The sequence below is a fragment of the Leuresthes tenuis genome, unplaced genomic scaffold (genome assembly GCF_036924035.1).
Source record: "Leuresthes tenuis unplaced genomic scaffold, fLeuTen1.0.hap1 SCAF_14, whole genome shotgun sequence".
Lineage (NCBI taxonomy): Eukaryota > Metazoa > Chordata > Actinopteri > Atheriniformes > Atherinopsidae > Leuresthes > Leuresthes tenuis.
The window spans coordinates 18,908,354-18,922,135 of NW_027325368.1; the positions used below are offsets into that span (position 1 = coordinate 18,908,354).

Sequence of the window (13,782 nt, forward strand, 5' to 3'; positions counted from 1 at the left end):
AAAATGTGTTCATACAGTAGCTAGCTAACTGGTAAAACCAGATATACTAAATGTAAGCTAGCTAGCACCATTTCATCAAAATGGCTATCTTATCATGTTGCTAGCTACCTAAAATCTGATGTAGTTTCCTCTGCCTCCGGATAGACAAAAATATTTTGAAGACCATTCCATTTCATCTGCCAACTTTCTGTATATCTGTGTATGGCATTGCATTTGTGTTTTTTGGTCATCTTATACCACATACACCATCTGATGTGTGGAGGAATATTTCCAAAATTCCTAAACTGAAGTTCCCTTGAAAGGTTTCTGAAAATGTTCCAGGAATTTTCCACCCCTTTGCAACCCTACTGACCAGTCAGCGATTTTGTGTTAACGCATGCTGCTCTATACAAAGGAAAGTGAAAAAAAGATGCTTCTTTTCTGAGGGTTGTTTCAATAAGTAAATCATTTCATAGGAAAAAATATAAATGTGTCCTTTGTTTTGCCCTGCACTCTGTACCACAGCCCACAAACTCAAAGTACATGCTGCATTGTTTGGTTCACCAGGATGTCTGCATGGAGTGTAGAATAGAGACACCAGCTGATGAGTCACAGTAAAAATAAAGCAAAGACTAAGATCAAAAGTCTGTATGACAAAGCTTTTTACTTTAACAGTTTGATGAAGCCACTAATGTTAGGTGTCTCATGTCTGAAAGTGGTTGAAGGCACCGCTGTCTCACAGTTGCAAATATTAAATTACATTTAATAAGGAGCACCATAAATATAGTTGATACATACTTTGATTAAATGCATAGTCACTGAATGCTGGGAACCCATATATCTATAGATGGATGTAGTCACCATGACGTTGCCCCGTGGTTTGTGGACTATTGATCTGAAGCCTTGAGGTTGTCATACAGCAGCCTCGATGGATGTTCTTCATACTTTGGATTGGACTGAAAACTCAGGACACTTTGCATGTCCCCAGTAGTTATAAGACACAGCACTTACCCATCACTCAAAGCAGTCATACTCAGAAAATGCAGAAAAAGTTGAACCTCACTAAAAAGTAAATTGTGGGATTTATCAAAAATCCTCCCCACACAGTTTACTTGAACAGGAAAATTGGCAACAGACACAACAACAGGATTTTTTGTGCAAGACTGTAAGCATTATCATTTCTGTTGTTAAGCTGAGCATTTCAGCACTGGATATATTTTAAAAACGGTCTCTAGTTGTGTCCCCCTAATGACTAAATAAACTTCTTATCTTCTTCGAATCAAACAAAGCTGCCTGTTATTATCGTTCAACTGTCGAGGAATCAAAAGTGTCCCTCCATCCACACTACATGAAAGTAAATCCTCAAACTGTTTTGATATCAGCTTTCCTTTGTGGTTGTAATATAAAAAAAAAAACAATCCAGACACCTTCATCCAGTCTTTTTGTGTCTGTCTTAAATCTCCTTCTCCTGGATGAAAATGGCATGATGACGCAGGTGGCACCAGCAACCGATGACTCACTGAGCAGTTAGCACACATGCACTTAACACTTAGCAGACACACACACACACAAAACACAATTGTAAACACAATTTTCCTCTCTGTATTTTTTCACTTTAATAGCGCATCGTAAACATCCTAATTGATTTCAAGAGGACAGCTCCAGTTGCGGTAGAGTTTGGGTTCATAATGCCTCCTTGTCTGTAAGAAATGACTCAAATGGTGGCGAGCAAGCTTAAGGAGCACGGCGGGGTGCTGACAATATTCTGCTGCATTACAGCAACTGTGTGAAAAAAAAAAAACAGCAGCCATGTTCCACAGGGTGCAACAAGTTGAAAGATTCAACATAATCTTTTTGTAAATACTGATGCATACACACTGTAGCTCTTTGATCCTGCAAATCTACTGAGCACAGTGAACAAATCTACTAAAATCACCCCAGTGAAGAGAATCACATCATGCAGAATGTGTGTTGTTTATTTCTTTTACCATTCCTTGCCTTCAGTGTATGGCAGCTTTCTTTTTGAGCTGCATTTTTGAAGGTTAGGAGAAAGACTTTATTGTCATTCAGTTCTATCTTGCTCTTTTTTATGGTGTGCACAGGAGCATGTAGAATTGCTATTCATCGAAAGCCCCCTAAAGCCAGTGATAACTTTGGGTCAAGCTTGGGGCAACACAGGAGCAAAGCTGGAACTCTGTTTTATACTAAAGGCCACATTGAACACGGTGGGTCACTTGAAAGTGTGTATGGATATGGATATTTGTGAATAATGGCACTGGTCAGCTAAGAAAGAGGATGCTTTTTGTTTATAGATGTATTGAAATGACGTTCGGGGGAAAAAAAACGCTCAAATGTGTTCGATTAAATGGCGAATCAAGCTCGAAATGCGGTTTCTGTCTGAACTAGAGTTCTGTATATATACATATAAACAGTACTGTGATTTAATCTAAGAGTAAAGTCACTACAGGATAAGAACCACTGTTCTTGTTGGAATCTTTATTTTCTGCTATTGTCACTCTGATAACAAACAGATTCACGTGTTATTTTTTTTTTGTTTGTTTTTTTAAACACAAGATTCAAAATGGTCAGACATACAATACGTTGCTGCAAGACGTCAGGGCCAGTTAATGCAAACGAAAGATCAGACTTCTATACAAAGCATATTTGTCACGACGAAAACTGTTAGCTGACCTCACATCTTTTAAGACTTGTTTAGCCATAAAACTAATGATGAATTAAACAAGTGCAAACCGCACTGTGGACTGATGGTCGTGTTCATCTGTTTGGTGTAGCGTGTCCTGGGTGGATGTAGAATGGGTTGTGTATGTGGTGAATGCAGAGAGGAGGAAGAAGTGGTGTGTGAAGTGGCGGGGACTCACTTTGGCCTTGGCGGCAGGGGTGGAAGGGTCTGATGTCTTGTTGTTCGCGGTGGAGGAGACCTGGGGAGACAACCAGCCCCCTGGTCAATACAACCTCCAACCAGCCACATGCTACAGCACAACTGGGTGGTAGAGCAGGTGGAGGGGTGGGAGCATGAGACTGAAAATAATCAGATGAGTGCATGGGCTGTTACAGCCAATCAAAGATTGCATGAAAAAAAAAACCCCAGCTTGGATCAAAAAGAATAAAAGTGAAACAATATCATCAGCAAAAGGTGTGGATTCATGAAAAACTTTAAATAACTGCTGGTAGTAGCGCAGATTAGACGTCAGATTTATTTGTGGGCCAGTTGAGCGGGAGGATCAGGTGGACTGTATCAGATGGATGGTGGCAACCATATAAAATAGAAGGAAACTGCAGCAGATGGCGCACTTAAAAAACATGGCAATGAGCTGCAGGAGATTAATATCAATCGATCAAGATTTGCATTATGGAAGTGACAAGACACAATTAAATATCAGTACAGAGAAACGAAGAAGAATGAAAATATCAAACAACAAATCACATCACTGAAGTGAACCATTGTTCAGACGACAGCTACGGTCATATTCCTAAATACTGACGATGGAAAGGGTCCTGCACCAGTAGGGTGCTGCTGGATGGAAAGGATTGAAGTAGATAAACCAATATCAACAGGAGTCTGTTTGATTTCTGACCCAGGGCCACAACTTTGGTGACTTCTGCTTTGATGATATACGGTTAGGCCAGTTTCATAGAACCAGTCAAGTGAGAAACAGCTCGTTCGCAACAGATGCACAGTAACTTTATTTAGGCAATCTAACAGATCCAAATGCTACAGGTTGACAGAGTGAGTAGTCACAGTGAATATGAAGCTTGTTGCAGTTTAAAATGAGCATGCATGCTGTTCCCCTGGATAAATATGGAATGGAGATGCTCTGCGTGTGCATCTGTGCAGGATATGACAAATCTTAAGTTGTTAGTGGAACAAAAACAGACAGACAAGATGAAAAACACACGAAGATGATTCATGTGTGGTGAAAATATAATCCACTAAAAGAAATACAGAAAAGATAGAAAGCTACAAAATTACCAGACTTTCCACATTGTTCATGTTTGCTTGCTAAAACAAAGTACTGATTAGCCTTACAAAGGAACTTTAAGCCCAAGGCAATGCCAGTACAACATGGCCCTGTGTGCATACACATTTATTGTTCCTTTCACATAACGATATCATGGTGTTGCATAAAATACTAAACTGGAACTTCAAATTTAAACACCAGGCTTTTTAAATATTGGGTTGTGTTAATTCTGGGAACTTTTCACCCCTTCAATAAACCTCTGTGGTTATTTACAGAGCAGTTCACCCCAAAATGACTAAATATAACCCCCCAATCTCACCAAAAAAAAAATACGGGAGTAGTATCAATCAACCAAATCAGCTATTAGCTAGAAAGGAACTATGAAAGGAACAAATTCTGAATTAGTTTACACAAAGACACACACAATGCAGAAATCTAACTTTCTCAATCTGAGGCTTAACAAATGCAGTCATATGAAAGTTTGTTTCTGTGACAAACAACACAGTAGAGATGGCCAGACGATAAAGTGGACTGACATATTATCACAAGGAATGGCCAGCAATCAACGGATCATGTCTGTGATTCAAAGTGACAGTGCAATCCTCTGCCACAAACATGGAGGAGACGGAGACGTGCAACACAGTCAGATGTCTGATCCAAGGCAGCACATGATATGGTGGAAACTTTATCGCAGTGAAAGCACATGCACAGGTACACTTTATCACTGTTTTCAAAGTGTCTGTGTGTGTACCGGAGCAGTGTGTGAGACTGATGGGTGAGAAACATAATTTGCATGGCAGCATTAGACAATAACGAATACTGATAGTCCTGCATGCTAAAGTGAAGTGACAGACAAAGGGAAAGCAGCAGAAAGATGAGACAGTAGAAGGTTGGTGGCAGACGGAAGCCGGAAAAGGGAAAGATGTAATCACAGAGATGTATAGTTGTCATCTTCTGAGAACAATTCTGAACAGCTCCATTTCAGTCAGGCTCTCTGGTTCAGATATGATGCTACAAATACACAATTTTAAGAATTCTTTTTAATATTTTCAATGAATTTTTAATTTCCTGGCTGTTATAGGGATGCAGAGTCTTGAAGAGAGCATCTTGTGCACGCAGATTCCAACAGGACAGAAACACGCACCCCCGCATTTGTGAATCTCAAACATCAGCCAGACATTTTAGTAAAAAAAGATGAAAGAATGTATGTTAAGCTTCTTTACTATGTTAAAATCAAATCACAACCATGGAAAATCAACAGAGGTGCACTGCGGTGCAGCATTGTGCGGCAGAAATAGTCACAATGGATTTTAAAAAAGAGAATTCTGGCCAGCTATGCTAATTAGTGCCAGCTAGTTGGCATTATCACAGACTAACAGTTGTTTTAGGATCAGTTTTGTGTCACACAACATGATGGATAACATTTGCTGTTCAAGTTCCAGTGCGTAACATTTATGGCCATCTGCTGGAAATGATCCATAATTAAAAGATAATTTTGATATTGTAACCTCAGAATGAAAAATTCACATAAAATAATGCCATCCTCCCTCCTTGTCAGACCGCCACATTAAACCGACCGACTGTGCTACTACAACACTGGAGGAGAGACAAAGCGAACACTGGTTCAAGGATATGCATTTCGCTTCTTTTTTGCACTGTTAAGTTTAAAGTGGCTTTTATGACTAACTGTAAGTAAGCATTTTGGTGCTTGACAACGGTTTCTCTCAGAAATCCTTTGTCCATGGACGGAGTGTCATCTGAGGGATCAGAGATCACAGGTGTCTTACGGCCAATTCCCTTCACACAGATTCCTCGAATCGTTGAATGATGTTAAGCAATGTAGATGGAGAACTTAATATTAATATTGACTTAATATTGGCTCGTAATATTGGTTTAAAACATTTAAATGACTGTCTCGTGTATTTGTTGTCAAACGAGTGATTCCCTGCCTATCTCTCATGGATAACACTTTTATATCATATTTACAATCACATGTTCACATAACCTGTTTGATTTAACATCATTATCTATTTTTCTTTTTATAAATGAACATTTTTTCTTTTGAATTTTTTCAGTATTTCTGGTTTTCGGGCATTTCAAATCCTGCAGGAGACCCATTTTCATACCATGATTAAGATTTCATCAATTTCTTGATGCCAGAGCACATGAACTACGAACGTCCCGCAACACTTCTTAGCAAACTTGGCAGCTAATATTCCCTAAACGAGTTGAAATTCAAAACAATATGAACTGCTCAAGGGAAGAGTGACTGTTATCTTTTCTGACAGCTGCTCTGTTCCTCGTGTAGAGGAAGCCCTCTGGGTGGAACATGTTATTATGATGTACGGCACAAAGCAGCCACCTCAATTACAAACCACCTAGTGCCAATTCATCTACTGATACAAGACAATCATTGTGCTTCATATTAGGAATCTTGACAGGCACGACTCAATTCTGAATTATTAATAGACCTCGCTTCTGCCACCTGCTTTGTCCTACCTTCCCTCCTCCAGGCTGGTACTTGATGTTGTCAATAGATCCGATCTTGGAGCGCACGTTCTTCAGGTCCGGTGTTGGAGCATTAATGGGTCGGGGGGTTCGGGGAGCACGGGGCACTGCCGGCTTCTTTTCAAGTGGGGTCTGCTTGGGCACAGGTGGCTTGGTAATGACCCGGCGGCGATGAGCGGAGGTGCCTTCACCGTTAGTGGAGGCAGCAGGGGTAGCAGGTGTGGCGGTGGATACCGGACGAGGACGGGCTACAGAGACAGGAACAACATATATATCACATATTTTAATATATAAAATATAAGTGACAGTCATTGGAACACTTGGGACCCTTGTGAGATATGGGATGAACCTAGAAATGAATGTTCATAAAGTTTATATAGACAGCACAGCTGAACAAATAAACCCTCAGAAAAGCGTGGATACGTCCATTAATAATGTACTGGGAATACATTGGGAAAGGTTCTGCATGCGTAAAATCTTTTAGCATAAAAGCAGTGTTAAACTAAATAGCAGGATCACAAAACCTTCCACTAACATTATTCATTTAACTCTTCTCACCTGTAGTCTTGGGTTTCTTGGCCTCTCCTGTTTTGTTCTCGGTCTTTTCATTCTTGTTTGCTGTGAGTAAAAAAAACCATTTCTGAGATTAATGTTGGCCTTTAAAGCATGAAATTGTGAGCTTTTACAAAGTAATTCTGTACTTGAGCAGCTGTTTTTTCAAACTTGATTGTGGATATAGCTGGCAGGTAGCTACGCTGCTTGTTTATGGGCAGGTGCATGCATGACCTCATAATGTGCAACGTTTTTCACTCAGTAAACACTGCTCATGTTGGTGATAGCATTACTTATTAAAATGAAAGTGACTGATGGGGTGCAAAGTTGTGTCAGCTTTGTGTGGAGCTGGCTGCATCGAGTTTTACTTCCCTTCCATGCTTCCAAGTTTTTGGTATAAAATAAAACAACGACTGAACATTTGGAGGCTCTTTTAGCTCGTTTCCTTGGTATTACATCACATTTTATGCTTGGGTTTTGTCATGTCGCACTCATTGACACTGTCTCTAGCAGTAAAACACAGTTGTTTTCTAAAACTCACTGACAAACACGTGGTGTTTTTGATGGCTGCATTTTCTAACCTCTAAAGTAACTTTACAGTTACAGTTTAAGATAGAGTGAAAACCCACAAAAAGAACATGTGAAAAACCAAATGTCACTGTGCAGCAAATTAAAATATTCGTTTGTTTACTCTATAAAGATGGGTAGAATTAACTCTCTGATCATATCTGCTCTACCAGATCTAATTTTCAATCTCTTACGTACAAAATTAGATTTTTCTGTCCACTTGCCTTATCTATTTCTATTAATCTCTATTCTAATCTCTTAATCTGAGATGCACAATCATTAGTTATACTGCCTTTTCATTATAATGTGATGCTGGGGCCTTTATTTTACTTCAAGACTTCCACTTCGAATGAGTATTAAGAAATGTGAACATAAAGATAAAGTTGTAGCATGAACATGTAGCAGCTAAAGAGGTGGTTGCTTTTCTCATGAGAGTGTGGATGAATGTACTATCAATGTGTTCCTGAGAGTCAAGAAGCTCTTGTCAGGTTGCTCCTGACGTCACTCGTCCAGGAGGCCCAATGTCTTGATTCTGTAAAAATGTGAAATGCTGCTTGTAATAGTTCCATTGTGTGAGAGGTATAGTAGGTTTGGACTACGTTGCTGCCAGCAGGTTAATAGTTAGAACAACAGCGCTCACTCAGGCAACTAAAAGGAAATGTGAACTTTGGGGTGCATAGCACTGATAACTGTGAACTGGGTTTGTGAATCAGATTCTCTAAGGGTGTTGAGGTATATAAACAGTCTGTTTGACTAACAAGTCACAGGTTGACTCATAACTCCCTTTCTTCGAGAGGTGAGATAGTGTTTGTGATGTGCAGATAAAAATACCGGTGCGGTGTCTTAAAAAAGCAGCTCTTGAATCTGATAAAGTGGAACATATGGCAGCAATTCAGTTAGCCTGTTGCCTGGAGTAGTGCTATTGTGAGTCATTGTTCCAGCTACTGTAGAGAGTTCAAGTTCTGTAGTAGAGAATGTTGCAATGGCAACCGTCTGATCAAAGACACTGTCTGAGACAACAGTTTGTATCACACATCCAGGTGATATCAGAGACTCAGGCAGAGACCCTGTGGGCATGCTCGAGGAGGTGAAGCCGAACTGTGCGCATGTACCTGCGGTTTTGCTTGCAGCGGCTGCAGAGGAGCCATTCTTATTGGCATTGGGACGGGGGGTTGGTGTGGCCTTTGACACAGGTGGGCGTTTCTCAGTGGCACCATTTTCTGGAGTCTGGAAATCATAAGAGAGGAGAGATAAGCAGCTGTTTGTCTGTGCTTTATTGAGTGAGAGTATGAGCATTAATGTGCGTGCCACCATTTAGGTGTGCACATATCCACGGTGGTGTGCACATATCCACGGTGTGCACATATCCCCGGTGGTGTGCACATATCCACGGTGTGCACATATCCACAGTGTTGTGCACAGAGGCAATAATATCCTGGTATATGAAACAATAAAAGGCTGAATCGTGCAACCAGGACAGAAGCTGAGCGTAAAACTAAGGAGAGTAAAGACGGTTAGAAAAATAAGAAAGAAATCCGAAAGATTCCTGAAAACTGCAATGAAAGGAAAGAAGGGAGGAGACTAAGCTTTTAATATTGTGAGATTCAAAATTAGATTAGGGACAGAGGGACGGTAAGCGATGTCTGAGGTCAAGCAGGACCATAAGGGATTCTAAAAGTTTTATAAGGCAAGAGATTTGTGTGGAAAAATAAACACCTTTTATGAGTCTCAATTTGTAGGGACTCAAAGCACCCCACATTCCAGTTTCTTATATTCATAGGAGATCAAGCAGGGCAAGTTCAACAGGACACAGTGTGCTCATGAAGCTGTGCCTACAAGCCTGTATTTACGCACTGCTGAAGGCTCCGAAGAAATGACATCTCTCATTAGAGATAATGAATGACGCTGTTTGAGATCCACTGAGCCTGACTTTTAACTGCTCTTATTGGCTTTCTGATCATCACCCCATCCAGCCTCATTGGTGGATCTCAAACCGAGGAGTGAATATCTCCCACAACTGTCTTAAACCTTGACCCATTCTTGGCAACATCTTCACATATTTCTGCTTATTAATAAGACAACTAAAATCTTTTGCCGGTTTCGCCATATATCACCAAGTAGCAAATATAAAACAATACAGATTTATGAGCTAAAGGTGTTTTTACACAATGTAAACAACTTTTTGTTACATCAAGTAACATCATTCTGGCTGATTCTACAATCAACAGATTAATCGATGACATGTAAGGGGGTTCAGGTTTGGGTATAAAACATTGTGTCACAACACAGGTCAACACTGATTTCAGAAATATATCCTGAAACCATATCACACACAGAGGAAGCCACGTGAACTCTTTGCACAAATTCTCCTGAATTCTCAAGGCACAAGCCCCTCTGAGATGGAGAAGAAGACAGTGGACATGCACTCTGTGGACAGATGAGTCACTGTTTCAGCTGCCTTTGGGAAAAATGAGAAAGACCACCAAGCCCGTTAGAAGTGAAAGATGTAGAGTATATTGGAATTTTGAAGCGACATATTTGACCAGCTGATATCTTTGGTTTGTGCTTATCTCAGCAGAACAAGGCAAGAAACTGACACAGATTGACAGTGTACTCTGTTTCCACACTGTAAAAAACTGAAATGAAAAAGAAGAGTGACGTAACATAATAGTAAACATGACTCTCCAACTCTTGGAGTAAGTCAGTGAACACATCAAAACTCAATTCCCGTGAATTGTATTTGCTAAATAAATACCAAGTTTTCTGGAAAAGATGTTTGTAAAAAGAAATTCTTGTTGGAAAGTCAAACACTTACAAGCCTTACTTATACACAGTATACGGGTATCACTAGATGGTCTGAAAACAGAGGTCCATGCTGAGAGGGGGTCACGCCAGCTCCTAAAGGCCTGTGATTAAACAGTTGGAACAAGGATACTTCTAGCCAAATGGTTCACACAGTAGAATGCATTATCTGAAATGGGATGCTACTGTAAATACTTCAAAAGTTCACAAAAACAAACATCCTAAAAAAAGAATGCAGACCAGAAATGGTCACCCATCCCGTCTTCATAAAATAATAAAGTGCCCATTCATTCTGTTTGAACAGAGGAGACACACTTGTGTTTTCAACTCACCTTGGCAGCCTTGTTGGAACCAGTTGTTGCAGCTGGCCGCTTGGCAGCAGTGGGTGTAGTTGCCTTAGGCGTAGGGCTTTTTTTATTAGCTGTTGTTGGGGAGGGGCGTTTGGCTGAGTTTGCCTCGTCATTGGTGGAGAGGGTGGATGGGCGCGATTTGGCTGAGTTTGGTTTGGCAGAACCCACATCAGGCTAGTGATAATGATATCGAAAGAAGCCAAATAGCAGTAAATAAAAAAAGGAAAGCAGGGAAGGAAAGGAAAGAATGGTAGGAAAAGGAGGACAGAGAAAGAAAGAAAGAAAAAAGCAGCAATGAAATCCCAGCAATGCAAGCGATGCAGTGCAATATGCCAGCACAGACAGCAACCATGTGGTAATCATAAAACAGGCCATAAATGATCAAATTCAATTTGCAATTTATAGCCACCATAGAGTGCTTATGAGCAGTAAATTATAAAAGCATTAAATGAAATGAAATGATCATTCCACAGGTAGGATATGAAATGAAGCTCACATCTCAGATGTGGATCTCCCCAGACACACGTGACCTTGAAGTGTGAAGACCTTTTCTGCAACCTCAGGATCCCCTGCCGCATTGACTGTGTGAATCTGCATGTAAGGATGACTCTGTGCGTGTATATATTTTTGTTTTTGCCATATGTCATAAAAGTCCGACTGCACACCAACTTCTGGGGACTTCCTGTAAACGTGGGGACAGCTTTGCTGTCCCTACAGGTACCGAGTGAATCATGAGGGTGAAGACTCGGGTTTAAGGTTGTGGTTAGAATTAGGTTATAGTCAGATTTAAGTTTAAGGTTAGGGTTTGGCATTCAGCTGTGATGATTAGGAGCGGGGTAAGGGGCTAGTAAATGTACTGTGTCAGTGTCCACAGAGTCTACACGGGGAAAATAAGCCAGATGTGTGTGTGTGTGTGTGTGTGTGTGAGAGAGAGACTGACCTTGCTCTTGCTGTCAGGGCTTGGCAAGGTCTTGCTGCCGTTGCCTGTAGGAGATTTGGCTGTGCCTTTCCCTGCCTTCTCCTCCTTCTTCTCATCTTTCTTCTCCTTTATCTCAGCCGGCTTCTTCTCCTCTTCCTTCTTCTCATCTTTGTTGATCTTCTCAGGCTTGTCTGCTTTCTCTGCCTTCTCGCTGGTCTTGTCATTTTTGTCTGCATTTATCTTTTCCATCTTGTCTTCATTTTTGAGGATCTTCTCAGCCTTCTGGTTTTTGTCCGGGCTGATGTCCTTCTTCTGCTGCTCTTCCTTCTTGTCAAAGGTGTCGATCTTGTCCGTCTTGCTGGAGATGAATTCTGTCTTCTCCTGCTTGTCCTTGTTTTCAGATTTCACTGTGAGAGCAAACATATTTCATTGTAAGACATTTTTAGCAAAACCATACTGAGTAAGTGTGTTTACATAAAAAGTAATAAAAAAAAAAGAAAACAGTTAAATTCTGATGGAAAATATATGTAAAATATACCGCCATGAAGCTCTCCACAAAGCTTATCAACAGAGAAATACACATTCAGGAGATGTTTTTTAATGTGTATCTGCACTGACAATCGCAAACACTGTTATGACCTCACTACACCTGCCAACATGCGGCTATTGAATAGTAGACGATGCACAACGACAAAAGCAGAAGCCCAAAAATATGAAGATGAGTCAACTTGGTTAAACTGACCCTCAACCTCATTGAGTGTGGCAACAAAAGTCCCGTACTTTAAAACCTAAATGCTGGCAAGCGTGCAAAAATCTTCAAAGCGAAAGACAAAAGCCGTCAAGTGTGTTTCAGCCACACGTGTGAGTCAACCTCAGTGAGACTGCTGGACTGTGAAACAAACAACTTTTATCACACTCAGACCTTTTTAGCTTATGTTATTGTATTTCCAGTCAAAAGCAGTCTCTCTTATGCTGAAGATCCATCTGTAGAGCAAACACAAAGGATCTCTTTCTCTAGCTGGTCATGCCGCAAGCCAAGTTGTTTTAATTCAATTTATCTTTATGCAAATGAATGCAAACTCCCACTCTATTCATAGTACTGTAGTTAAGCCAACATCTTTGGAACAGCTATGCCGCCCGTCACGATCTAACGTTTGTGGCACTGTGTCGAGTAAGTTAACTTTGTTTTTATGCTTCTTTGTTAAAAGAGTTCAACAAGCACACAAACCCACTGTCCCGACTTTTTCAGGGTGTTGAATAAAACTGAAAATTATCAAACAAAGTTGAGTCTTTTTGAATTCTTCTCAATATAAAAGACACGTTAGAGTATTGCAATGAATCAATTTGTAAGAGATGATTTCAGTTTTGTCAAGAATTTAAGACTCCAGGTTCAGAGATTTCCTGTAATCAAAGCTTGACATATTTCAAGTTTTGCATTTTTGAATTTATGTGACCTTGTGTGAAACTATGTAAAACATGAGCTGACTATGAGCTCGCTCAAACACTGCTTCTTTAAAAGCCAGGTTTTCTTACATAAGATATCTCTGCACCTGATGTCTAGAAGTGGTTATTTCTGTTGCTGAGGACATAATTGAGCCACACGCAGCTAAGACTTCTGCATGCCCCTGTGGTTAGGTTATTTCTAAGTTCTGCATATGAAGAATTTAATTGACTGCTAAACATGTGTCTATATACTATATTAAGATAAACATCCTGTTCATATGAGCATGCAGTACAGGTCTTCTTCACTTAATTATAAGCTATAATGCTGTTTAGTTTTCTTTCATTTTAGGAAACACCTGTTTGCATTTAACTTTTCGATACCCAGTAAACACAAACTTAAGAACAAACTTTAATAAAGTACGGCACTGAACTCATGAGTCACGCTCCAATGAGTTAAAGTGTTTTAATCAACATAACTCATCACATCATATCACTTCTGTTATTTATAGATTTGAACATCAAAGTGGAAGATTCTATGTAGGTCGTGGCCGCAGATGATTCTAGGTCTGGTTGGTAAACAGGCTGACCCCATTTATTCTCTTGCACTGCCTTATGTAAGTGCTCACATTGGTGACGCTCTAGCCTTAAAATCCATGTCAGTGGGGTCATATATAGCCCTGAT

General features: G+C 40.2%; 1 protein-coding gene across 5 annotated transcripts in view; it reads right to left on the reverse strand.

Annotated features, from left to right (window-relative positions):
- LOC140268816 (uncharacterized) overlaps positions 1 to 13,782 on the reverse strand; it is an 83,327-nt gene that overhangs the window by 11,952 nt on the left and 57,593 nt on the right. For 3 of the 5 annotated variants that reach the window (XM_072363801.1, XM_072363803.1, XM_072363802.1), the window contains 6 exons: positions 11,679 to 12,064; positions 10,721 to 10,912; positions 8,699 to 8,813; positions 7,026 to 7,085; positions 6,459 to 6,715; positions 2,859 to 2,918 (listed from right to left, as the gene is read on the reverse strand). In XM_072363801.1, the coding sequence (XP_072219902.1) occupies positions 2,859 to 2,918; positions 6,459 to 6,715; positions 7,026 to 7,085; positions 8,699 to 8,813; positions 10,721 to 10,912; positions 11,679 to 12,064 (1,070 nt within the window). The remainder of the gene's footprint in view (positions 1 to 2,858; positions 2,919 to 6,458; positions 6,716 to 7,025; positions 7,086 to 8,698; positions 8,814 to 10,720; positions 10,913 to 11,678; positions 12,065 to 13,782) is intronic. The other 2 variants (XM_072363805.1, XM_072363804.1) reach the window with 2 other exon arrangements.